Raw genomic sequence first — 27941 nt, 5'->3', positions numbered from 1 at the left:
AGAGTTTTTGGAGAGAAGGTGTAAGTCTGAAACAAAATTATTGAAAATGAAATTACACTTTTCATTTTGATTGATGGCAATTGCTGCTTTGTTGCTGCAACTCCCTGCCTCCATAAATTACACCATAAATCATGGAATTAGCAGAGGCAACCACCAAAGAGTTTCAAATGCAAGTTTGCAAGCCTTGAAATTAGGTCACTAAATCGCTAGAGAGATTTTATAATTGAATTGGTGGTTGGTTTAAATGGACCATTCTGTTTGTATATTTCTGCTAAGAATAACAGGCATTAACGCATGTGTAGAATGTGCTGCTGAGTCTTGAAGCAGGTTCTTACTTGCAGATAGCTATTTTCAATTCACCGGCATAATGTGGTATCATTGTGTAGCATCTCCTAAAGGTGGAATCCGGTCAGGTAACAGGGACCTCTGAAAGACACTTTGCAAGAAAGATTAGAGTTTCAACAAGGTATTGTTGTTTTTAAGAGGCAGATAAGAGCATGTTCTCTCCCTGACTGAAAATACATGACATTTGTGTTTGCAGTGGTGAGAGATATGCCACAAGGAGATTTGCTGTGGAAATACACCAGTGCAGAATGTAAGGCTTTCGGGGTCAACCCCTGCTTACTGGAATTAATCGAAACCATAATTACCTCCGCGCTAGCAAGCCCGTTGTTTTGAGCCGCAGCCATGTGTTTAGCAGGAAACATTATGTGACAATTTAGGTTTGCTGTTCACCCATCTGTAAATATACACAAACACACTCGGGCTCCAAGAACCTGAGTGAGTTGAGCAAACATTTCGCCAGCCGTCACTGCACTTCTCTCATCACATGAATTCATTTTCCTGAGACGCCTCCTGTCCCACAGTACTGCAGCTTTCCCACCTTGGGAGCCAGATAGGAAGCTACGGTATGATTTTCACATTTGTTACTCTGTGACAGCTTCACTGAACATGTGTGTTTTAGAGTAGTGGTTCCCAACTATTTTTGACTGATGTATCCCCACACCCATACCAGCTCAGCTATCCCTTCACTGAATAACAGTGGATATTGCTCCAGTATTTTTTTTTCATATAACTAAATTGTCATTGAACATTCGTACTCTTACCACATGTAGTGGCAGAAGCTGGACAAGTATTTTATCCATGACTTTTAGCTTTCTATTTCAACTGTTTATAGGTTAGCTATCCAATACTTTTAGTTAACGTCTATTCCAACTGTTTATCCATTACTTTAGCTATCTACAGTACTTTAACTATTTAGATATACAATTTATCCAATACTAATGTCTTTTTCAACTAGTATCCACTTCTAGCTAACTATTATACCACTGTTTTCATCAGTTAGCTATAGAAATTTAACCATTTAGCCAATACTTTTGGCTATTTAAATTGTTATCCACTTTTAACTAACAGTCTTTATCCATTAGAAGGCTATTTATTTCAACCATTTATCAATTTCTTTTAGCTATCAGTTTTAGCTATTAAGTCATTACTTCTGGCTGTCTATTCAACCATTTACCAATCCTTTTAGCAATTTCAACCTTTTATCCTTTAGTTTTATCTATCCAATACTTTTAGCTAAAATCTGTTTCAAATGTTCATCCACATATTTAACTGTAACCATTTTTCCATTAGTTGTCTGTAGCGATCTAGTTTTTGGTTAACATCAATTTTTCCATAACTTTTAGCTAACTATTAATAAGTGATAAAGGTTACTTCTTGAACTTAGTGATTACTTTAAGTTACTGAAATTCACTGCTTTCTTGCTAAAAAGTTTCCACGCACTCTTGCTTGCAACACGTATCTTACTATTCTGATGTTACAGGTTTTTCAAATCAAGTGGTTTTTCACATTAACTACTCCAAAGTCTTTCCATGTATCCCCTGGCTACTTCAGAAGTGCCCCTCATGGTACAATTACCCTTGCTAGGAGCATGTTGAATCGACGTATATAATATCTGTGGTGTTCATGTTTTTTACTCTGTCCATGTAAATGCATGAACGTCTGTGTCAGAAGGTGTGTGTGTGTTTGTGTGTGTGTGTGTGTGTGTGTGTGTGTGTGTGTGTGTGTGTGTGTGTGTGTGTGTGTGTGTGTGTGTGTGTGTGTGTGTGTGTGTGTGTGTGTGTGTGCGAACTTGCCACTAACAAGGTGACAGCTTAGGTGCCTTGCAATGCCCTGGGGCCCTCAGGCCTGCTCACAATACACTACTATGCCCTGCTCTGCACCTGTGTTATGTTTCCAGGCTGACATAGATGTGTTTCCTCCTCGCGGGCTAAAGATGTGCTTTGTTTCCATGATTCAGAGACTAAAATAGTAAAGCTGCCATCAACTCTGAACTGAGGCTCTTTGTAGTAAAATGGCCAAATAACTTCAAACACACAAACACAGCAGTGAATGGTTAGCAAATGGGTGGTATGTGGATTACTCACTGTGTAAAACTGGCAAATAAATGCTGAGCGAACACAACTCCCTTGGCTTTGATTTGCCTCTCAGGATTTTCCAGTGTATAACAAAACTCATATTCTGTTATTTGGATACATTATGTATTTACCATAATGTAATCTCATCATTCATCATTTGCAAACTGGAGGATGGTAGGAATAGTGATTTACAAAGGTTAGAAAAATGACAACCAAACTCTATAAGAATGCAATGCAATAATTATATTAGACCTGGAGATCAGTTTTGACGGGAAAAAGAAAACATGACAACATCACGACAATAACTCAGAGCTTAAAAACAGCAAACAGAGAATATTAATTTACTTGTCAGAATCAAAGCATTTGTGACGTTGTCACTGTTATGACTAAAAGAAAATTTAAACAATAAAAAGCAAGGTTTGTGTCATTGTCTAGTTAGTCACTGTCAGCATCAAGATCATCTAATCAGAGAAAATATGCTACTGCCCCCTAGTGGATTCAGAAAATACCATGACCATGAACTTTCAATTCACCTCATTTTCATGCTTATCAAACCACGCCCTGTATAGACGCAGCTAGATTCAAAAGGTTTTTTACCCTTATTTATTCAGGTTTACCCTTTAATTGATTGTCAAAAATATATAGTTTACAGAAATAATCTTAACACCAACGTTATTTGTATATTGTACACTGTGTTATTTGTGCTAATGAATGCTGTTGTCTAAGGCATTTAATCATCTGTGAGTCCACAGTCCAAAGTTCCTTCCTTTATGTGAACTACAGCAACATCTTCCTTTGGTAGGAACAATTTGTGATTAGCAACAGCCACCCTCCTTCTATCATGAGTCCTGGAGCAAAACCCACAGTCTCACTCATTGAAACAGATGAGGATGAGGATGACATTGGCAAGCGTCTCTGAAAAAGCACTGAAAAGAAAATTTCTTTTGTCGGATTTCTGCAGTCCTTTAAGTCTTGGAGGCTTGTTTCATAATTATAGTTGCATTATTTCTTGGAAAGGAATTTCATTTTGTTTCCTGGAACAATGGAAAACAAACAAGTGGTTTAAGGTGAAAATGAGCACACAGTAGATCTGTAGCTCATTTGTACAGACCTTGTTTCACAATAACAATAACAAATTCTGGAACAGCTCAGAGACATCCTTACCCAAGCCTTTGAGAAACCTGTTAACCCTTCGATGTTCATTCTCATGGATACAGTCTAGATACTCCTGCACCCTCACTTCAAACAGTCCTGAGAAAAGATAAAGAATCATGAAACACTGGATCAAGTCCCAGCATCGGAATTTGAGCTTGATGCTGTACCTCTATACCTCTCAGAGCCTGCCTGTGGAGCTCCCTCTCCTGGATGAACCAGCCAAACATCTGGGTCTCCATGAAGATCTCCAGGAAGCGACGCACAGTCTTAGATGGGATCGCTTTACGAAAACCATCCCGCTGGAAAGAGCAGGGGACTGGGGAGGAGGACGAGGAGGAGTAGCCATCTTCCCGTTCACCGATGATGAAGAGCGGATAGTGGCCTACCAGCTCCACAAAGAAACGGACAAAGGCCTCGGACACAACGGTGCTAAGATGTCCAGAGTCTGAAAAGAGGAAGGTGTAGCATATGTTCAACAATACCACTGCAAAGATGCAAGATTCAAGATATTAAGGAGCTGTAACTACAGATTTTCATAGTTTGTTGTGCTCTGATTCCTTCTTATGACTTACCACTGGGTGTGTCTCCTCCTCTCTCAGTAGCAAGCTCTCTCCTCCTCTCTAGAACGTTCTCCAGGGCTGATTGAAGCTTGGAGGGCAGGATGGTGTCCTCATCATCCAACTACAAGGAAAAGGACCAGATAGAATATCCCTATGTAGATATGTAAAGGCTGATATAATTCCTTCCACATTCACACAGATCATGCACAGCCATAAAAAACACACAAACATGATTCAATGCATTGCCTACCTGTCTAAGAAATCGACTGTTTCCTAGATCCACAACCAGAACCTGTGCACACAAAGCCTAGATTATTGTGAAGCACAACATTTTTTCATTGGTGTGCTGATGTGATTAATGTATTCACAATTATAAAATAAGTCGCTTTTTTTCTTCAGATAAGTTTCAACCCATAATTACTAAGAATTAGTGCCTCTCTGACCTCCTCCAGGGGCAGTTCAGTGAGCTGGGGCAGGGAGCTGGACAACAGGCCGACGATGAATGGGGTCGGGGTGCAGACGATGTCGAGCATAGCCGAGGGCAGCACGGGAATGTAAGTGTGCTGCCATACAAAGGGGTAAAGCAGTGCCACCACCGCATGGCAGCACTGGGAGAGAGTACTGAAAAAAAGGATGAGAAGGTGATAAGACGGTCATGAGAGGAGGAACAGATGAGGAATTTTAGTTATTATCAAATTCTAAATAAATATGGGAAAGATTTGAATCACATATTTACACCCAGGTCTGATGCTTTTAACAATTATTTTGAATAGCTTTTTCCTGAATGAGGGACAGCAATGGGAGGCTAGAAGAAGAGGCAAGATGAAAAGAGGAGAGACATGTGAAAAGAGAAGAAAAGCCTAGTTGGAAAAAGAAAAAAAGAGAAAGCCACAGACACAGAATAACTTGCTCATTCTGGCAACATGAGGGCAGTATAATCTAAAATACAGTCAAAACACTGATTACTCCCTAAAGTTACAACTTTTCCCATAGACAAAAAAGCAAGGCTGCATACTTCTTTCATTTACGTCACTCAACTTGGCATTCCTGTCCTCTACTACTGTGACCACGCGTTCTGACTCCCACTGGCTTTCTCCTTCAGAACAAACAAACTGGCTCTAGCACAACAACAACGCAACAGCTTGGCCTCAAAATATCTCTCTGGCATGTTCCCTGAATAAAACTGGGGCTGCCTTAAACTTATTCAAAAATGTGGGTTTGGACCACCCGCAATTCTTATAACTTCATAATGAAAACATCCCTGATGCTTTCACCTAATGTCTGCCGTCTCCATAATGACATAAACACTGGAAGAATGCTGTTCAGTGCAACATCATATATTACACGAGCTGTCACATAGAGGTCATATGCAGATTTTAAGGGGATGTGCAAAGCTGTGGGGTATATGACCAACCTGAGTTTGTCGGCAGTGAAGATGACCCTCCGCTCCAGCAGCAGAGAACCGAACACCCGGAGCAGCAGCCGCAAACTCAAACAGGAGAACAGACATTCAAAGTCCACATGCTCCAGGCGTGAGTCAGAGGGTCGACAGAGCTCCATCACCTGGGAAACGGGATGGATGAGATGTAAACAAATTGACAAAAGTAAATATTTATATTAGATTTTAATATTTTTGGAAATAAGGAAAACTTGTCACACTCCTATTCAATCATTCTTTCACAGATAACTCAATCTTACCTCTCTCTCTTTAAGATTATGGTTCAGTTAGCTATAAAGGTACATTATCACAGTGAGGACAAGTAGTAACTTCAAATTCTGATGGACAGATGGACTTTTAGCTTAATTTATGTTCTTAATTTCAACAACCAGAATATTTTGGTGCTCACAGTGTCACTCACTTCAGTACCCGAGCCAGGAAGAAAAGTTTTGATGGTGATGGTTCTGCCTGGGGCTGGAAACTGGGCCTCCATGATGGCTCTCATGAAGGGCTGTACCAAGGCTGGAGACAGAGCCCTCCGCCTCTCCACCTCATCCAACACCTACAGTCACATATATACACAAACACATACCTTATAAATTACCTTTAAGCCAATAATATTATCATAGGTCACCAGTGGGGGTGATTTACCTTGGAGAACAGGTTGAAACAGCCAAGGTGACTGACGATACAATAGACCTCTGGTAGACGTTTACCTTTTCCACTGGGCTGAAGAGAAAATAGGAAAGTTTATTTTATGCTGCTGCTGGTGTTGAGTGAAAACCTCATATATCCAAACTTTTCAGTTAATTGAGAAATTAAATCTATCACCTTGGAAGATTGGATTTGCAAAGTTTTCACATGACAGGAGAAATTGAACTCTTTAGACATCAGTTTATTTCTGTTCACATGAAGATTTGAAAAAGAGATACAAATACATCAGGAGTTCTGAAAGGCACTCATAGTAATACATAGAAACATGCAAACACACACAAACACATACTGTATACACACATACACACTTTCCCAGTCTCACACACTTCCTCCCAGACTCTGAGATGGACTGTTTTCCCACAGGCACACTGACTATTCTGGCATGCTTATTTACTCAGCCGTCATCGTGGTATTTGGCCATTTCCTGTTCAGTAGCAGCACACTTATTTATTCTATTCATTTATATTTACCAGTAAACGCCGGCAGTATCCAAACCTCCTGCTCCCATCCTCTCCAGTCAAAACAAAGGAGAACATCTCACTATGAGGGATGGCCCACAACAAATACAAAAATAAACATGTGATTAATACATTTTGATCGTACATATGGAAAATACATGTGAATAATAGTATACATGCAAACTGTAATACTGACATCTATTATTTGTGTGCACAGTCTAAATGGACTTTTCCATTATATCTTCACGCCATTAGCCCACATCAGCAGTCATGTGTATCATGGGTTAAAGCAATTTTTCTAGAGGTAATAAGAGGTGAATTTTCAGTGTCAATTATATGGAGTTGCTCAGGGAGAGAAATGGCTATGGCGAGAGTATTTAACACTCTTAAAATTGGCCAAAATTTATATGGAATCTCATGAACAGTTGACAACAGTTAAAATTTGACAATCAAATTGGCCAAAATTGATGTGGAATCTCATGAACAGTGGCATTAAGTAAATTTTACACTCTCACCTCGGGTAGTTCTCCACCAACTCCCAGTCTTTAGCATCAGGGAAACAGAACTGAGGAATGATCCTCAGCTGATCCTCTGTCTCCCTCATGAACTTGAAGCTGCGCTCCAACTGCAAATTAACAAAGACCAAACTTTCATACATTTCACAAGTTTATTTCCATCAATATTGATGTATGTTTCTTTATTATCAGGAAGTTTGTTCATATGGACAAAGTGAAGCTTACAGTTTTAATTAAGGCAAATTGTTATTGGATAAGTTTTGCCTCTGCATCTCATTTACTTATTACAGCTTCTTAAAATTCACCAGATCTTGTCCAGCACACTTGAGCTCAGTACTATTATTTGAATTGTTTTGAATGAACTTTTGCCTGCCTGTGTGCAAGATGTGGATTTCTATTTTGAGACATTTGGTCCTCAACCTTAAAACGAAATTACCACAAAAATAATATTTGATTCAAGGACTCCTCTGCTGCTGACCTTAGGGGGGAACTGCTGTGTGACCTCCGGCAGATAGTGGGCACCGGCCTTCGACTTCTGCAGTGACACAACCAGGAAATATTCAAAAAGTTTGCGCTGGTGGAGCTCCTGTTCCAGAGAGCTGTTTCTGTTGTTGGTACCATTATAGTGGACCTGGGTCTGACTTGACTGGCTCAGTATGGACTGAACTGACACGAGGCGCTGACGGTGAGCTGAGAGAGAGGAAGTAAGATACAGTGCAGTTAAATATGTCAATAAAAAAAATTAAAGAAAGAGGAAGGGACATGCTTGAGGTTTAAAAGCTCTAATGATGTACCCTACCTTTTGCTCTTTCTTCAACTTCACTCTCAGAGTCACTGTTCTCATCGGTTACTGTACACAAAAGTCAAATTTCTTAAGACGAAACTTCATATTAATATTTTAGGCATTAGAAAATGCATTAGAATAAATTCCTTCAAGATGGCCAACATTTCAGCAACATCACCTCTTCCTGAGCTTGTCTCAGCATAATGGTAGATCCTCCGTAGATGTTTCTTTCTGATTCGAGCTTCAAAGATGCTATTGATTCTCAATACAACCTGTTGAATCAAAAAAGCTCTGACTCAGTGTAAGGAAATATGACAGCATCATGTCTCTTCTCAAGGACAAGAACAAAACACCCATTAATAATATTTGGCAGCTACAGTGGAGCCTGACAGCCATACTGGACTGAAAGAAAAGCTGACTTTTATCTATAAATTGGATTGAAGGTTAAACGACATCTTTGCAACAAAAAAGGGATCTGTGCTCAATCTGAGATCATAATAAAGTTCAGTTTAAATAAAAAGAACATGTGACACTATGTGATCTAGGGGTACTGGCGTAACATTCAAACATATTCAAACACAGACTGTAGGTATCCTGCGGCAGGTGCGGCTGCAGGGATCCCCAGGCATCCAGGTAGTGTGTTCAGGACCAGTGGGGGTGGAGGGAGGGCTGAGCTGGGGTGGAGATGAAATGCCCCCACTGCTGGTACTGTGGGTTTGCTGGCTATTTCTCCGCAGGTCTAGCAACTTAAAGCTCCTGCCGGAATTCTGCCTGAAGAAGCCAGGCCTTGAGGCCTGTGTGCAGAAAAATATTTTTTAATCTTTTAATCACTAAATCAGAGTTGTTGGCATTATGTTTAGTTTCTATTGCAGGAACCTTGGTGGTATCAGCGCCAGGAGAGGAAGGCAGAGACTGCTGGGAGCACTGACTCTCCAACTCTATGTCCTCATACGGGTTCTCCTTTGGCGAATCTGCAGAAAGAGCAGAAGTGAAATGTTCAATTCATTCTTTTTAGCATTTGTCCAGTTATTGTTTATGTACATTAAAAGTGACCAGGGGTTCAGTGTCAAAAGGGATATGATGACCGAATGATAAGCAGTTCGTAAAAAGCACTTAAGATAGCTAAAAGTGATAGAGCAGCAGTTAGACAACATTGTGTAACAACATATACGGTAGTTAAAACTAGCTCCTAGACCAGCTACAGCAGTAAACTCACCTTATACTCCTTACGTTCCATAAATTCCTTTTATACTTTCACTTGAGTAAACTTTTAAATGCAGGACTTGTACTTGTAAGAGACTATTTCTCAGGGGTTTGTATTTTTACTTAAGTAAATGTTCTGAGTAATTCCACAACTTCCACATGTTTGTGATAAAATTACATTGATTGATTGCCAAAAGGGGGACCTGTGTTGCATTTCATATCCCTCTCGTTCTCCTGTCTCCTGTCTCTCTCTACACTGTCCACTTTCAAATAAAGGCAAAAATGCCCCCCAAAAAAATCTTTAAAACAATTACATTCTTTAATTGTTTTCTGCAGAACATAGTTCATGGAGTGGTTAAAAACCTCAGAAAAACAATTTAGTTAATGTGACAAAACAGCCCCTTTCTGCAGTTCGCTATCTCAGTTGTCTCAACTACTTCCTCTCTAACATACCCTTTTTACCCTCTTCATTTCATACATTATGCTTGGCACAGATTTAAAAAGAGAAATCTGTAAAGAGTAACAGAGGTGTCTGACCCAGGATGTCTTCATAATGATGATCCTGAGATAGTGAACGAGAGAAGAGCGAGCTAGTCGACTCTGCAAGGTCTTCAAACTCAAAGGATTTCCTGTCATAGTGAACAGAACAATACAAATGATTATATAATGTATTACTAAAAGACGAATTACTTTGTATGACAACTGTGTATGAAATGTGGTCTAACTGTGATTGTCTGTGTAGATTCCCCTCACGTTTGTACAACATCAGATCTAACATTGGCTTAGCTCTGGTTATTACATAAAGAAGGTGTTTTTCTGTTCACTCTGTACCTCTTGATGTTGTCTCGGACTATCTCACCCCTGGGTCTTCCATAGACACCAGAAGGAAGTTTTGAGGAGGGTCTGGTGGATATGGAGGGCAGTGGAGGGAGATTCCTCTGTCCTCTCCCTTGCCTCTGACTCTTCTCCATGGGGACGACAGCTGAATGCTGGAAGGTACGTCTGGGTTTAGGGACCGGGTTGATGGGGAGTGCACCCGGCTCTGTGTACACATTCTCCTTGTGCTCCTTCCCTTCTTTGGACCCAGTGGACTTCACTGCACCACTCTGACTGATAGCTTCAGATTCTTTCTTCTGCACCTCTACCTGTTTTTCCTTACCCAGTGGGCTGAAGTAATTTCCGAGCTCTGGAGGTGTTTTCCCATGGTTCTCCCCCATAGCCTCCAGTTTTTTAAAGAGAGTGAACACCGCTTTCTTCTCCTGACTGGTTTGTTCTGCTGCTCTCTTGTCAGTGGTTTTCCTCAACATCCCCACCTGCTGCTGCACTGCCACCATAGGTGAACACGGCCTTGAATCTCCAAGTTTTTCTACATTCTCGTTCTCATAATCTTGCTTTTCTGGATGAACTACTCTTTTACAATCCTCCTTTCTTTGATTTTCATAGGCCTTACTGTTCTTGAGCGTCCCTGTTAGCTGTTTCCCAGTTTCAAAAGGTGAACAAGGCCTTGAATCCCCATGTTTTCCTACAGTCTCTTTCCCAAAATTTTCCTTTTCCTTATGGGCCACTCTCCTGCAACTTTCTGCGCTCAGCTCGTCAGTAGTTTTATTGTTGCTTTTTGTCAGGGATTCTGCCCTTTTTACAGTAGTCCACTGACCTGAAGGACCTGAGGTAATTGGTAAATGAGTCGGTTCCTTTTCCTCCCACAGAGAAATTTTGTCCTTAATGTTGCCTCCATTGGATCTGGTGAGCTTGTTGCCTACCAAGAGAGTGTTCTCATTGCCATGAGGGTCAAAGTTTGGCTTCCAGTGAGCCATCATAGGCGATTCTTCCCTCTGGTTATTCAGGTTGTCTAATGGGGTGAAGGGAAGTTTTGCCACAACCTCTCTTCTTTGCCCAGCTCCCTTGTTTTCCACTGAAGCAATATGGAAACCACTTCTTCCACCGAGACAGCCTTTCTTTAGCCTAAACACAAAAAGAAAAAAAACACTTTCACTGAGTTTTACAAAGTTAAAAATTGACATAAAATGATTAATTTCAAAGAACTCATAAACATTACCAAAATTTAATGTGAAACAGTGATGACTGGGTTTTACATCAGTGATTCCCTGCCAGGGTTACTTAATTGCCAGGGGGTATATGACAGGTTTTAGAGTAACTCAGCTAAATTTAAAAAAATAAAATAAATGGGATTAAAATTTGGTGAAATGATGATATTTAGTAAATTTACTGCCAAAATAACCACAGTAGTTATTCCTCAGTAAAACACATCTTTCTAAATGAAAATAGTATCATTGATTACCTAAATTTAGTCAGAAAATACAATAATGTGCAAACAAGCGGCTAAGCAATTGACTTTTACCAGAGTTTCCTGAACTTCCCAGTACGGTCACTGTGACTGCCAGTTAAAGTACACTCAGTCTTTTTCTGGCAACAGTGGGAAAATTCAGGCTGAGAGTAAATGCCAGAGGACAAGCCTATGACCGAGCATCTTCTTCTCATCAGCCTCGCTAAATAAACACATACTTGGACCAGGGCCCATTTCATCAAACTGTTATGTTTTAATAAATAAACGAGAGGAAATGGGATGCCCTAATTTGAAAGACCTTTTTCTGACATTTCCTTAATGGGTGTGAGGAGTAGAGCGGGCACCCTAAACTCTGTTACATATTTCTCAGGCTCAGGAGGAATTTGTGAGGTATAATTTCCATGTTCTAAAGGGAGAATCCTTCACTGGATTAACCTGTTCTGATACAAACCTGTTGACATTGGAGTAGATGCAGTCTTGCTTTGTTTCCATTCTCTCATTGGCCTCCATGATCACTGTACACCTGAGAGAGGGGGAGAGAGAGAAGCATCTTCAGTCAGTACCTTCATTCCTCAGTTTTGTTGAGTGAGACATTCAGAGTTTGGATATTAACATTTTTTATTGACATCCTGTCTGGCTTGGCTCCAGATGACAATTTGTGTCACACTTTTTCAATGAAACTTCATATCTCCACTATTTCTAAATTAAAAGTGGGAATAATTTTATATAAAACAAATACGGCAATCTTATCATTTATAAGATGAATTAAAAAAACACAAACCTTTTCCCTTAGGGGTGACAGAGTAGTCGGATTTTGAAAATATAGTCACTTAATAGAGCCAGTCTTTTTGAAACTGCAGTATGTCATCACACTTGCAGGTTTTTTTCACATTACAGATCAATATGAGATTAAGATCCTTGGTGAGACTGACATTTTATGCAGTGCCACCATTCCGCCTCAGTGGGTAATGTAAAGAATTCAGGGGCCAGCTGGACAGACTCAAAAAAAAACTTGACGGCAACTCCCTCAAGGAGGTCATCACACAAACCAACATTTCAACAGTCATTAGGGACTTTTAGTGGTTGAATCACTCTTCTCATCACGCTCTTTCCTTTAGTACATTATTGTATGATCCTTATTCTTATGTGCATACACATGCTTTCTCTGTACAGGAGACCAACCTTGGACCCTCACAGCAAGAAAAATGCTCTGTTCTCCTCTTCATGACACTCATATTTTCACATCTCTAAGGCAGATGTTTCAAAGTTCAGTGGCCTCTAAGATAGTGCTTGGTAATTTCCCAGATCTGGAACTGGTGTCAACATTTGTTTAGTTGATATGGTGTCCAAAGGACTGTGCATGAGCAGAGGGACTGCATACAGCCACACACAGCTGCAGGCTAGCCGATTAGCTGGGAAACAAGGCATTCAGATGCTTAGTGACTGTGTGATAGAGACAGCGAGCCAACCAGAGCTGCACAATCAAAAAATGCATAAGCTGTTTCAGTTTTCGTTTTGCAATTTGTTTTTACAATTATTAAAGTGACTAAGCAGAAAACATATGCCTCCATTTCATTCACAATTAACATTATTGTCCACTACTTTCATTCAGGCAGTACCAGTTGTGCGCTCTAGGCAACAACGAGCCAATGAAAATATGAGACAAGACAACCCGTTGAAATCCCACTCTATGCATCACATTATGTACAGTACATATACAAAATTAAATCTGTATCTTACCTTCCTATGTTGTACAGTTTCCATGTGCTCATTAGTGAAATGGGAGCATATTGCCAGAGATACTGCTATTACAGTATCCATTGATATATCCTCCTAACCACAGCGGTGTGCTGTATGTCCAGATTAAAAAGTCTGCAATAGGTTTTCTAACTTGATTTAAGCTTGAGGTAAGTGGTCAGATGTTTAATTGAGTGAGAATAGAGACATAAGAGTCTCAACTCAAACTACTGTACATACACTCCTCTCCCTGCCTCTTCTCCAATCCTCAGCTTTCATTCACTCTCTCTCCTCAACGCAGAGAGAGAGAGGGAGGAATAGGATTTCCTCCCTCTCTCTCTCTTTCTCTCTCTGTCTCTCCCCCTCTACTGTCTCTCTCTCTCTTTATGTACTGTTAGGTCCAAAAGTATTTAGACAGCGACACAATTTTTGTAATTTTGCCTCTGTACACCACCACAATGGACTTGAAACAAACAAATCAAGATGTGGTTGAAGTGCAGAATTTCAGATTTAATTTAAGGGGTTTAACAAAAATACTGCATTAACCGTTTAGGAATTAGAGTCATTTTTACCCATAGTCCCTCATTTTCAGAGGCTCAAAAGTAACTGGACAATTAATAATGAATCAGTTTCATGGCCAGGTGTGGCCTTTCCCTCGTTATTTCATAGCACATAAAAGGTCTGGAGTTGATTCCACATGTTGAATCTGGATTTGGTAGCTGTTCATGGGAACTCTAAATATGCGGTCCAAAGAGGTGTCGATGCAAATGACATAGGCCATTATTAGGCTGAAAGCCAAACAAACCTAACAGACAGATAGCAGAAGCTTTAGCAGTGACCAAATCAACAATTTGGTACGTTCTTAAAAGAAGGAATGCACTGGCGAGCTCAGCAACACCTAAAGGCCTGGAAGGCCACAGAAGGCAACTAAAGTGGATAATCGCAGAATTCTTTCCTTGGTGAAGAAAAATCCCATCACAACATCTATCCAGGTCAAGAACAATCTTGAGGAGGTAGGTGTATCATTGTCAAAGTCTACAATCAAGAGACGCCTACATGAACGTAAATACAGAGGGTTCACCACAAGGTGCAAACCACTGGTAACACTCAAGAACACAAAAGGCCAGATTAGACTTTGCCAGAACCTGCCCAGTTCTGGAACAAGATTCTATGGACAGATGAAACAAGAATGAACTTGTACCAGACTGATGGGAAGAGAAGAGTGTGGAGAAGGAAAGGAACGGCTCCTGATCCAAAGCATACCACATCATCTGTCAAAACATGGTGGAGGCAGTGTTATGGCATGGGCATTTATTGTATGTATTGCTGCCACTGGAACTTGGTGACTGGTGTTTTTTGATGATGTGACTGCTGATAGAAGTAGCAGGATAAATTCTGAAGTGTATAGGGCTATACTATCTGCTCAGATTTGGCCAAATGCTGCAAAACTGATGGGATGCCACTTCACAGTACAGATGGATAATGATCCAAAATATACTGCGAGAGCAACCCAAGAGCTTCTTAAGGCAAAGAAATGGAAAATTCTTCAATGTCCAAGTCGGTCACCTGACCTCAACCCATTTGAGCATGCTTTTCACTTCCTGAAGACAAAACTGAGGGCAGAAAGAACAGACAAGCAGCAACTGAACTTGGCTGTAGTAAAGGCCTGTCAAAGCATCTCGAGAGAGGAAACTCAATATTTGGTGATGTCCATGGCTTCCAGACTTTAGGCGGTCATTGACTGCAGAGTATTTTCATCCAAGTATTAAAAATAATCCTTATTTTTATAATTATGTTTTGTCCAATTACTTCTGAGCCTCTGAATATGAGGGACTATGTATAGAAATGACTGTAATTCCTAAACGGTTAATGCAATTTTTTTTGTTAAACCAATTGAATTAAAGCTGAAAGTCTACACTTCAATCACATCTTGATGGCTTCATTTCAAATCCATTGTGGTGGTGTACAGAAGCAAAATTACAAAAATTGTGTCACTGTCCAAATATTTATGTACCTAACTGTATGTCTCTATCTGCTGGCTGTCTCCCTCAACACTGACATTACTGTATGAACAAGCCAAGTAGAATGAATGAATTACTCTTAATACTGACTGAAACTACTTCAGTTCCATAATTTGTCCTAGTAACACATGGGACAGACGTCATCATATAACACTTCCCTCCAAATCTGAAGTTCGTTGGAAATCACATCACAGCTGCTTCTCAGCTACACTTGCTCACGCAGCTGTAGCATATCAGCCCGCTCTCTGTGCCCCATGGTGTACTGTGTATTCACTGCTATACCAAAATTAATAAGAGTTCAAATGAGAATCGAAAACTGCAAGTAAAGAAAGAAATGACATGGGGCTTCTAAAAATGTTCCATCCAAAGAGAAGAAACTTTTTTCACTGCGATGTTACAGATTAAATCATGTGTACCAGAGGTGACCCTAAAGTAATACATCAAAATTTCGGAGGCATCGTTTCTAAAATCTGTCTAGAAAGCATGCTATGACACTTTGTTTAACTTAATCATGTATTCTTTTTTTAATTTATTCCTTGTTGTTCTCTATTACATTAATTTCCAAAGCTAAAAGACAATACCTTTTTTAAAATATTCTTTTGTTTGTATTTTTGACAAATGTACAGTTTAGATTTTACATATACTGTATTTATAATTGTCTTGAATTTTAATCCATGTTTCTTTTTTTCTAATCCTTACTTCTCACACTACACTCTTAGCACAACCTTAGGAGTATGTCATATATCAATTCACTGCACATATTTCTTGTGTATGTGAGAAATTACCCTTTTTATCCTTGAGCCTCTGAAAATATAGAGGCTACAAAGTATTGGAAACATAGCTGATGATACATGATCCCTTGTAATACTAGTAAATTTAACCACAGTGGAAATTTGGAACAGCATCTATTAGAATCAGATACAACACCCCTTGCATACAGTGCAATACAGTTTAAGCACACATTTATACTTCACAAACTAACTCTAAATCATTGATACAGGCTTACCAGAATTCAAGTGCTGACCAAGTTCAGTGGATCCCTATTGCAGTATCAGGCGGTTAACTGGAGTCTTTAATATAAATATTTTTGGCGGTGCATGTTTTAAACTATGCAGAAATCTGCCTGCAGCCAATGATAGGTTGGCTTTAGCCAGCAAGCGGAACAGTAACAGGTGAAAGCTTAACAGCTGTCTCTTCAGTTTCTACCGTCAGCCTGCAGCTGTGCTGTTTACGCGTGTCATTCCACCCCTGTACTGTTGGTGGCAGCAGTGCGCCGCTGTGCTCTGCGGCCAGCGACGTCTTCGACACGAGTCCACAGTAAACACAGATTGTCGCCACCCTGAGAGCAAGTCAGCTAACGAAAACGTGAGCGGAAAGGTGAGAAAATGCTATGTTTTGTTTCTTAATTCATAGGAGTTTTGAAACTATAATTGTAAGCTGTCTGTTCGTAGACGTTTGCTTTGTGTTTTCGGTGTAACAGACCCGGCACAGCCAAAGTAGATAAAGATTTTATCACTATATACTGTTATTTGCCTTGTCACTCAGTTAGGCAGAGATGGGAAGAAACTAAAGTGGCAAAATCTCCCTCTAACGACAAAATGCTGGCGAAAATGAATTCAGTTGACCGAATAGCTATGTTGGTATTCCGTGGAGTACAAAAAAAAAACCAACAGCGTGGTGTTCATATCTACGTACATGCAAAGATCCTTTTCTTAAAACGCAAAAGTCAACAAAGTGATTCCACGAGAGGCACAAACTAGAGCTCGTCTGTTGTGTAATCTACAGAAAGTTGATAGCGTCCTTTGAACAGGACCTCCTGCTTACATTTTCCCTTTCAGTGTGGTGTGGTGCACACAATGTACAGTATTATGGTCCTAACTCTAAGTTAATGTTTCTGCAGCGGTTTGCAAAATGCCACCAAACACCAAACAAATGCTGACACATCCTGTTTTACCTTCAGGGAGTTTGTCTAATATGCACCTTTGCAGGTAACAGCCTGCCTTTTAACAGATAGTTTAACTTAATAAGAGGTTGAGTTTTGTTGATGAAGCTCTCTTTTCAATGCAGAAACTTCTTGTGTAAGAAGTAGTATTTTGGCAATAACAAAGGTACTGTCTCTAGAAGTTATCTTGTGTATTACATGATTCTTGAGACTCTCCTGATTGGATACATGTTAAAATATGTATCAACAACGTTCAAGTTTATCCCTTTTGTCCTTGTAGAACGGACATAGTCACATGCCTAATTGTGATATTTGCCTGGGGCAGAAGGGTTTTATTACGTTTGATTTAGACCTAGAGTGATAAGGTACAAAACCGGATACCGTAAATGTTGCTTGGCAGGTACCAGGACTTCCTGGTTGGAATAAGCCATGTGAAAAAAACATCAGCTGGTTTTGAAAGGGTTTATCTAGGAAATGGAAGGGAGGCCACAGACTTTCATATCAGTGTTTCTTGGATGAGTGGTTCTCAACATTTTGGCTTCTGGCCACCCAAAATTCACATCAGAGTTTCACAGTAGTTTATCTGAAGAAGCAGGCACACAGATTTCAAGAATATACAGGATTATTGTCAGTGCCTTCTAACTGTACATAACATGAAATATCCAGACTACAGTAATTCACAATTTATATGGCAAACATTCAAGATAATAATCTGTTAGTAACCTGCAAAAGAAGTGAATCCATCCGTCTCCCATTTATGTAATGTGTTGCACCATAAATGGGTACATGCAACAGAAATTGGCATGTAACTGAAACACAGAGTATAGGTACCAAGAGGGACCATTTGAGTATCGCCAGTACTGTAGAGTTGCGGGAACAGTGAACCAGTTGGACCAGATCATATGACAGAAGGGGAGGAGATTAAGTTGTTTTTTTTTATTTTTATTCTCAGTAAATATTGGCACACGTACAGACCGGTCATGACATCTGGACAAGCAATCTGGATTAAATAAAGTTTCTTTGTCAATGTCATAAAAAAATTCTGTCCCATTCATTCAGTCACTGTGCCTTTTCGTACCGCAGCAATTTCTGGTCTAGTGTATATCTTTCATGATACTAATGAGTTCCACACTGCAAGGTATACAGATTTTATAGTTGGGGTAAATGAGAGGACGGGACTGGATTGGTACATGATCAGGAGGTACCCAGAATTGAATTATTGGGACAGAAAAAGGGTTGATGCATCTTGACTTCCTGGTTAGTTGAGTCCTGTGTAAACAACATAGTTAAAACTGAACAGGATGGTGGGGGAGGTGGAATGGTTTCAGAGGCAGTCAGTCGTCACACTGGGCCCATTAATACCTGTAGCTGGCAGCGCACATGTCAGCGTTCAGACAAGATGCGTCTGTTAATGATCATCTTTTACATCTAAGCCGGTGGATGCTTTCAAGAAGAAAGTATTGCCTGTCGTAGTACAGGAATCATCCAGGACTGGTTTGAGGAACATGTAAATCAAGTAAAATTATATAGTCTTGGGTGAACTTTGAAACAAATGGAAATTGCATGAAACACTACTTGGTCAGCTTTGAACCTGGGATGGATGTTAGATTTCCATTTTTGTAAAAGTTGTTGTCCTTAGCAATTTAACTCAGTTCTTTGATCAGTGATAAACATTAATATAGTTAATTGATTTAACATTGGTTTCCTCTTTCTGCAGACACAACTTTGTTGTTGTTCTAGTGATGTGCTTGTCCCACCTGGCATAGTGGGAGACTGTAGCTGACCCCCCCCCTCCCCCCATCCCCTCGCTGTTCCACCCGAAGACCTCCACCAACACCACCTCCTTCCTCGTCCTACAACTCCTCCTTCTCCCTTCGGCCACCCCTGTGATGCCTCCCTCGTGCTGTGGCTACCTGTCACAGTACACTCATCATCATCTGGTTGCCTTCCTCCTCACCTTCTTTAGGTAAACTAGACCAACCCTGCCTCTCCGGCTTTAAAGGTTTCGCTCCAGCGTGGTAGAGCATTGTAAATGTAATCCTGGGTTTCTAGATGACCGTGTGAAACCATTCATGTCCTCAGAGTAAGCGTAAATACCCAGTGAGGGCTAGACTAGTCACCTGTAAAAGTGACCTGTCTAGTATGACTTTTAGGTCCGTTTTTTTGTAAGGCTTTTGTGTTTAGTTTTTTAAATGATTTTTAATTTACTGAACAGATGAGATTTTCAACAAAGCCTCCTGAGCCGCAACGATTAGTGCAGTTGAATTACAGGGATGCAAAGTGAAAAGGAAATATCAATATAGCTAGTTTACAAACACACTGAATGGATTTGAGCTGCTAGGTGCTTAGGTGAAAGGTCTGTGGGGCAAGGTTAACCCAGGTCAGACATTGTCAAGATAGCACTAAGTATGTATGATTTCCTACAGTCAGGCTTGCTACAGTACAAAATTATGAAGTGTAGTATTTTGTGGTTGTGTAAAGTTTTCAGAAAAAGAAAAGCTTATTTTTTATATTTATCAAACTGTAAAGAAATTCTTGTAATTTTGAAATGGTGAATGTGCATTGATGTTGAACAGAGCAGGGCATGTAATATGTTTATGACGACCTGGTAAAGTTCAGTTATAAGCTTCTTTATTTCGCTTCAACTCAGTCACATAGTTAATCATTAATTAGTAGTTGTCGTATCACACGTCTGTGGCCGTGTCACCATAGTCATGACACACCTTATCAGGAGCAATGCAAAGTGCCGTTTGCAGCAGTTAGCAGCACACAGTGAACTCTGCAGGTCAGCAGAAAATTTGGGTTTGGATTGGATTTTTTTTTCCATTTCCCATTTCTTAGATAGCAAAGGATAACGATCCAGCGTTTCCTGTACATTCTTCCAGCACAATTAAACTGCTACTACATTGAAATTTAACCGTCTGTAAAAGAAAAAGGAGCATTCATTATGTGACCTTGCATAGCCCAAGACAACCAACAAGAACTTTTAAGTTTTAGGACTATTAGTAGGCCTAGTAGGTAATATGGTATATTGTGGTATTATTATGTAAATATGATCCATTTTTCAAACCATTAACACTTAACGGTTCCAGTGTATTAAACAAGTATTAAGTAATTAAGCATTTGCATCCTCTCCCTAAAGTATGAACTTTTACCCGTTTCTACATTGATGATTTTAAATAAATCTCTATCAAATACCTTTTGCTTTTACATTGAGTAACGCTCTTTCCTGCCTCTCCAGCTATGTGTTGCTGCATGCATCACGGAAGACATTCAGCAATGTGAAAGTGAGCATCTCAGCCCAGTGGACCCCATCCATCCAGAATGATAGTGCACCTGCTTTCTCCCCTGGCAAGGTACGGGGCACTGGCATAAGAGAACAGCGTGCAATACAATATAGAAGAATATTTCTCCCACACATACTGTAGATGCTGACTTGGTTCAATCAAAACAAGAACAAAAGGTAAACATTTGGAGTTATCCAGAGAGCAGACCCATAATGATTTTGGCTAGCCTTGCCACTGTGATCAGTTACCATGATTAGAGAGAGAAATTAGGAGGATTTTTATTTTACTGTTATATAGTTAAATATTATTTTGGCAATAAAAGATTTTCACGCTTACCAATGTTATTTTACATTATGCACAGTGTAGACAGGCCAATTTAAATCCAAATGAACAACAACAAAACTTATAAAAAATGTTATAAAATCTGCGTCAGAGGCCTAATGGTCCCTTGACATTTACACCCCTGCTGTAGCTAAACTGCATATAATTATGTTTTCTCTGACTGTCTCAGACATGGGAGAACAATCGTCTGTTTGCAGATGAAAAGCAGGCCACTCTGTTCCTGGGAGCTCTGGACTCCATCTTTCTCTTTTCATATGCCGTGGTGAGTAAGGAACGTGTTTTCCTGTGTTTAACGAGCTTCTGAGAATAGTGACGTCTGCCACATAAATTGGTCGAACTGGCTGTGGCGGATGGTGCCAAGTAGGGCTGGGAGCAAAATCTGATTCCTGTTGCTCACAATTATTCAGGAATCATTTGAATCGTCTGACAGTGAAACGGACAGCAGCAAGCTCATACAGCAGCTCATAACACTACTCAGGCATATTACTTTTGCTGTACATTATCCCTTTTAACTTTGACTAAAACCTGACACAGACCCGTAGTCGTCTTTTTTTTACCATTTGCGTCTTTTTTGTTTGTTCCTGTCCCAACAGGGCCTGTATTTGAGCGGCGTTATTGGGGACAGAGTAAACCTGCGCTATGTGCTCTGCTTCGGCCTGTGTGGCTCTGCTGCAGTGGTAAGCACACGGACCACAAGTTGTACTTTGTATCTAATTCTTGATAGTGCCTCCTTTTGATCCCACTTTTGCCACTATCAAGTTGTAAATTCCTCATGGTGTTATTTAAAGCATTTTAACTTTTTTTAGATTGTGTAAATTGCTATTTTTGGAAGTTGTACAGTGTTTCTGTTAATAAATTCAGATTGCTATTTTGATTTTAGCCTCCAAAAATAATCAGTGATTTTAGTTGTGACCACTGTGCTCTGGGAATCTTCAAAAAAAAATGGTGTAAAATCTGGCAGAAATCCATCATCACTACTACATACATCTGCCAGTTGTACATGATGGAATGAATATTGGATTAAAACAAGCATTTGAATCATTTAATATGACCTCATACATGGCTAGCACATCACTAACTGATAGCTGTTTTGATTATCTTGCAGAGAGACCCAGTTGTGCTTACAGGTACATGATTCTCTATGATGAGTTTTACTCTCGAAATGAATGACATTCTAAAAATAAGATACTTACGAAGTGAAAAAAATTGGTATCTACTAGGACATCATTGTACATCAAATAATAATAAATATCAGGTCAAATGTATTACCAGTTATGTTTTTCGATACAACTGTAGTTGTTTATGTGTTTGCAGGAGTTTGTGTTTGGCACTCTGACAGAATGGCTCCAGATCTACAACATATATCTCTACTGTGGCCTATGGGTGCTGAATGGGCTGCTGCAGTCAGCCGTCTGGCCGTGCGTGGTGGCCGTCATGGGCAACTGGTTCGGCAAGACAGGGTGTGTGAAATTTCTCTGCTCATAAAACCGCTTTTATCGAACACTGCTTCAAGTATTACCAGTGTAAAATGTTTGGATCACAGCTCCATCATAAAGATATGTTCAGCCCACAAATGTTTAGTCAAGTCGAGTTTTTTTTTTTTACACCCCCACACACACAAACACACATGCTTACACTCGCACAAAGACATCCATTCACTGGTGCTGCTGCCAAAACATAGACGCCATTTAGACTCAGTTTCCCGCAACGGCTGAACCTGCAATCGTAATTTGCTGAATATAAAAATAGCAAGTCACTGAGCTGCAGTTGCATTTCGTAAAATATAGAAAGTTTTGTATTTTAAGTGTTTTTTTTTTTTTTTTTTAATTATCTGAAAAGAGCATTAAAGGCCCTTAAAAAATATATTTATTACTTTAATAATTGAACTTCATGATGTTTTTTCCCAGGCGAGGCTTTGTGTTTGGCCTGTGGAGTGCTTGTGCCTCTGTAGGCAACATCCTGGGGGCCTTCTTAGCTTCTAGTGTGCTCAAGTATGGATACGAGGTAACACGCACACACATACACAGTTTAGGGATACCTTTTTCCCATAATATTTTCAGCAACTAAATGCTAACGTGATGTAATGTGTGTTGCTATGCGCAGTATGCCTTCCTGGTGACCTCAGTGGTGCAGTTTGCTGGTGGGGTGGTGGTGTTCTTCGGCCTGCTCACCACACCAAAAGAAGTCGGTAAGGACTGCAAGATGTGTATTCTTTGAATGTATTTAGGTGCATCCCAACATTACGTAAGATGCTGCTTAGATGCCTGTATTCCACATAACACTGGAAGATGAAATCTGATTAATATATGCTTTCATATGTAAGTGTGCATTTGCACGGGTCAGACTGTTGCTTTTTCAACAGGACCACCCAACTCTACATTTACTTTTAAATAACTTTATTCCCACGGAAGCCAGTTTGAACATATCACACTTAACTAGGAAACTGTGCCTGAAAGAGAAACAATTCTTTGTTTGTATTACCTAAACTCTTGATTGACTTTAGCCACTCTCCACAGCTTGAAATGTGTGTGTCTGTGTGTGCGTCAGGTTTGAGTTTGGAGTCCGAGACTGGACTCAGCCCAGTGGAGAAGGACACGGACAGCCATAGGCCTCTGATGAGCGACGAGGAGGATGAGGTGGAGGTGGAGGTGTATGGCAAACGATACCAGTCGGTTCAGCAGCCAGATGAACCCCTTCCCGAGTCGCCTCAAGCTATCGGCTTCCTCCAGGCCTTCTGTCTGCCTGGAGTTCTACCTGTGAGTCTGAAGCTCCAACAAGTCAAGACAAATTCATTTACAACAAGCATTTTGCCACAGACAGGGATTAAATGATACAAACACATTACACAATTTTCACACCATGTTGACCTTGTTTCTGTTTGAACTGCAGTATTCATTGGCTTACGCTTGTCTGAAGTTGGTGAACTACTCCTTCTTCTTTTGGCTTCCTTTCTACTTGAGCAACAACTACGGCTGGAAGGAGGCTGAGGCCGACCGCCTCTCTGTGTGGTACGATGTTGGAGGAATCGTCGGTAAGTGTCAGGGATACTACATTTTTTTTTTCAAGGGAAAAAAAAGAATTACCACTTTACATTAAATAGATATGAGGCCAGAGCTTTTGTGTGAGTTTCAGGGTAGCAAGGCTCATATATTAGCTGGAAATGAATGCTTAAATGAACAGCCGATTAATCGATGGACAGACAAATAATCTCCAGCTATTTTGATAATCAGTGAAGTGTTCAAGACATTTTCAAGCAAAAATGCCAAACATTCTCTAATTCTAGCTTCTCCAATGTGAGGATTTGCTGCTTTCCTTTGTCTAGTGTTGAGCGTAAACTCACTAAATCTTTGGGATGTGCACAGCTAATCTTATTCAAAACTTCTGATGTATATGAACTGCTCCTGCCTGTGTCTTTTTATAAATTGCTGAACATCCATGCAGTTTCTTAATTCTCAGTTTGGCTCTGTCATCTTGTTTCTGTATGTCAGGAGGAACAGTTCAGGGTCTGATCTCTGACTTCATGGGCAAGAGAGCCCCGGTGTTGGCATTCAGTCTGGCATTAGCGATGGGAGCCCTAGTGGGATACAGCCGTAAGTACATACACATTATCAAACAGCCTCTGTAAGCCAAAGGTAAACTTTGAAGACGCAGAGTATGAATGATCAAAATGAAATAACAAAAGAAAAATTAATCCTGAAATTTCACATTTGTTTTCTCACCTTTTTTCATAATTGCTGCTGTTCATCACTTCAGCACATGCGCTTGTTCAACACATTAAGCTCACTATTTCATAAAGTCTGCACTCTTTAGGGTTAAAAATGCTTGAGATTTATTTTTTGTCCTCACTCAGGAACCTGACCCAGAGTTCACAGTTTACAATTCTGTCCTCTCCCCTCTCAGGCTCGCCTAACGACCAGCTGATAAACGCCGTGCTGTTGGCAGCCACTGGGTTCTTCATCGGTGGCCCATCCAACATGATCAGCTCCGCCATATCTGCCGACCTGGGGAGACAGGATGCTCTGAGGGGCAGTCAGGAGGCTCTGGCTACTGTTACTGGTATAGTGGATGGAACTGGAAGTATAGGAGCTGCGGGGGGACAGGTAAAGAAAATTACAGGATACTTCACAGGGGAAACTCAGTTTGTTGTCCTTAAAATTAATTAAGATAAAACAGCAGGAAAAGATAACATTAACAAGATTAAATAACAAAATAAAAGACATAAATAGTTTGTTAATGTGGTTTTGTGCGCCTGTGCTTTACCATGGTCGGTGACTCGCTCCGTACTCAGCTATTATTGAAAACCATGGACCATCTTGTCACGTTTTAAATAGAACCAATGCACTTCAAGTAATATATTTGACAATACGTTTGTATTTTATGTACTGGTGCTGCTAGCTTGACATTTGAGGTTTTCCAACGCATGCTGTTTCCACACATTCATCAACAACTCCACCATGTTAGCTGTGAATGTAGGAACTAAGGGTTTCACATTATTAACTTTTACTTCTTGTTAGGTCGTGTAAGTAGTCGTCAACTGGTCATCATTGGCCTAATTATAAAAAAACAGTTTTAAGTGCAAATGGCATTACTGAATTATAAAATAATCACATTTTCCGCATTTACATTAACGATGAAAACGCTGCAGCGCTATGAAGTTGAGGAAAAGTAAGCATAAATATTCTAGGCGACTAGTCGATTATTGCCAACAGTGTCAAGCCGGGGTTTTAGTTTGGATTTTAGCTTTGCAGATACACTTTCAGAATACACAATTATGGTTATACACACAGTCACACCTGCAGATTGATGTTTAATTTGTGCATTTATATATCCATCAACGTCTAGTACCTGGTGTCCTTGATTGAGAGCAAGCTGGGCTGGATGTGTGTGTTCTACTTCTTCATCGTCATGGTAAGATGATTTACAACAGGCCTTTTTCACTGAGGACATTTTGACAGTAGGCAGGGCACAGGTGTAGTTCAAAAAATTAATGATGGCCAAATTCCATTCAGCTGCTTCAGTTTCAGGGTCCTGGAAATGTGCCTTTTGGCTCACTTTCACACTGTCACAGCTTACTGGGACACTTGAGTAGAACAGAGCCTTTGTTTATGTTAATAATAACACCTGTGCTTTTCCTACTATTATAAGTCCAAATGTCTGCTGTGAGACAGGTCTGTCTTAGAGATGTTTTTACACCCACACAGTCATAAGTACAACTTCTTAATTACCTATCCTGACTTAAGTACAGAGCACGAGCAAGTAATACCCACTTGTGACTTCTTTTTTTATTTTTTTACATTACAGACAGGGGGTAGCATTGTGTTCATCACACCCTTGCTCCTCAGAGAACTGCGTGCCATGTGGAGAGACAGACGAGCGCTGCGACGCCAGCTGTGAAAGCCTCAACATCTGCCGGTCGGAACATTTCTATTCTTATCAATGACAACACAGCCAGTCTGCTGAGAAACGGCTCCTTTTAGATGAGTTGTGGGATGTGTGAAGATTGGGTGGATGCTGTTTCTCAGTCAGGATGGTTAAGATGACCTAGAATTTCATACCCACAACCACCAGCGTATGTCTATTAACACCAGTGCGAGCAGGAAGAGGGTCTTTGAGCACAACACTGAGGTTTTATCCACTCACTAAAAACCTAAAATGTAAATGTACACTCCGTGTAGTGAAAAAACAACGATTCAGAGGTTGAGCTGAAGTGCCTGATTGGACAAAGCTTGGAGAGGGAACTGGTTGTCAGTCAGACCAGCCTGTGAATTCAGGCTTTGCACGACCGTCACAGAATGTACTAGTGTATATGTTTAAGGGATTTAAATGGATGTAAATATTTTACATGTAGATGTACGTGAGTCAAGTTGAATGAATTTGAATTGTAAACTAGGAGTTCTTAATTTAAAGACCAGGTCCTTTTAGACAATTTGAGGGTCAGAATTGCCTAAAGAATGTGAATAATAAATGTAATGTAGAAATGTTTTGTCAGCTTTTGTAGATATGTACAATATTTAGTTTTTAGTTGAAATAATGAATATTGCACTCTAGGATTCTTACATTGATTAGACAAAGTCTCAAAGATTTTAGTGAACCACTTAGATTTTAACTGGGTTTTTAGAAACTTTCACTTGATTTCTCCTGTGTACAGTTTTCTGTAATCAGGGTTAGGAATTATACTGTAAGCCCTTTTCATTATGGGGACTGGTTCTCTCGATTGTCATTCATTTCAGTCACTGATTTGATATATCGTTCATATTTCACTTCCTGTTCAATGGAATGTATACAATTTCAGTTTACAGTGTAGTATATCTATTAAATGAAAACGGTCATTACAGGAGAGAAAGGTTGTGCCTGTTTCAAGCTTACAGTTTGTTTTGTTTGCTGGGGATCGTTAATGTAAATCTATCTTGACTTTGTCAGTTATTAAGTTTTAACTGCCAATGTAGGTAAAATACTGTTCTGTTTATGTCATTTATTGATATACAGGGTGGGAAAATGATCGTACAACTGCCAGCAGTTTGCTAATTCACATTTGGACAGTTTGTCTGTATTACTGACACTTTGTTAACAGGCACAAAAGATCAAATGTTCAAGATCAGTAAAAGAGACTAAAATTGGTGATTTTTCCACCCACTATGGTCAGTTGACACTAAGAGTTGTTTTCACCCTTCTATGTAGGTACATGAATCATCATGTAAAGTGCTTTTAACATCTAGGAAGAGTGATATTGGTATGAGACAGGTTCCTAATACTAAACTTGCTGAAGTAAACGTTCCTAACACAATGGAGCTTAAAATGAGACTTGGACCTCTGGTTTCTCTGAACTTGCAAAGCAAATGTAATAGAATTTAAACTGAAATGTATCTGTGGTGAATTTTTTATCTATGTGTACCTTTCAAGTTTTAAAAAGTGTAAATGCAATTGTTTTAAATAAATGCAAATTAAATTTTGCAAATCATGAATGTTTCACATAAGATTCTTTTGTTTTGGATGGAAACTTGAACTACATTTTATTACTGCTTCTAAGCTGGATCAAACTACACTATTAGTAGTATGACAA

At 39.9% G+C, this 27941-nt stretch overlaps 2 protein-coding genes across 3 annotated transcripts; one reads left to right on the top strand and one right to left on the bottom strand.

Annotated features, from left to right (window-relative positions):
- Positions 1–2589: 2589 nt before the first annotated feature.
- On the bottom strand, positions 2590–13566 carry LOC120799538 (DENN domain-containing protein 2A-like). 2 transcript variants are annotated; one of them, XM_040144770.1, is made up of 20 exons: positions 13293–13566; positions 12004–12075; positions 10079–11209; positions 9785–9876; positions 8921–9015; positions 8629–8838; positions 8223–8316; positions 8060–8110; positions 7739–7950; positions 7261–7370; positions 6758–6827; positions 6225–6302; positions 5995–6135; positions 5550–5698; positions 4579–4756; positions 4386–4427; positions 4148–4256; positions 3751–4020; positions 3585–3671; positions 2590–3454 (listed from the first exon to the last, which is right to left on the bottom strand). In XM_040144770.1, exons 1-20 carry the CDS (start codon positions 13322–13324, stop codon positions 3423–3425), a joined length of 3255 nt encoding a protein of 1084 aa, XP_040000704.1. In that variant the 5' UTR covers positions 13325–13566; the 3' UTR covers positions 2590–3422. The 2 variants fall into 2 exon arrangements, with proteins under 2 accessions (XP_040000704.1, XP_040000706.1); XM_040144772.1 differs by lacking the exons at positions 2590–3454; positions 3585–3671; positions 3751–4020 and having other exon boundaries at positions 4209–4286.
- Positions 13567–16580: 3014 nt separating this feature from the next.
- On the top strand, positions 16581–27801 carry slc37a3 (solute carrier family 37 member 3). Its single transcript, XM_040144773.1, has 14 exons — positions 16581–16687; positions 18970–19218; positions 20494–20608; positions 21051–21143; positions 21475–21558; positions 22196–22341; positions 22789–22885; positions 22985–23069; positions 23429–23637; positions 23771–23912; positions 24370–24471; positions 24782–24981; positions 25724–25789; positions 26183–27801. Exons 2-14 carry the CDS (start codon positions 19142–19144, stop codon positions 26273–26275), a joined length of 1509 nt encoding a protein of 502 aa, XP_040000707.1. The 5' UTR covers positions 16581–16687; positions 18970–19141; the 3' UTR covers positions 26276–27801.
- The last annotated feature ends 140 nt before the right edge of the window (positions 27802–27941 follow it).

Source organism: Xiphias gladius, chromosome 2, assembly GCF_016859285.1.
Source record: "Xiphias gladius isolate SHS-SW01 ecotype Sanya breed wild chromosome 2, ASM1685928v1, whole genome shotgun sequence".
NCBI classification, from domain to species: Eukaryota; Metazoa; Chordata; class Actinopteri; order Istiophoriformes; family Xiphiidae; genus Xiphias; species Xiphias gladius.
Note: the sequence above shows the minus strand (reverse complement) of the source record. Positions and strands in the feature narration are given on the sequence as shown.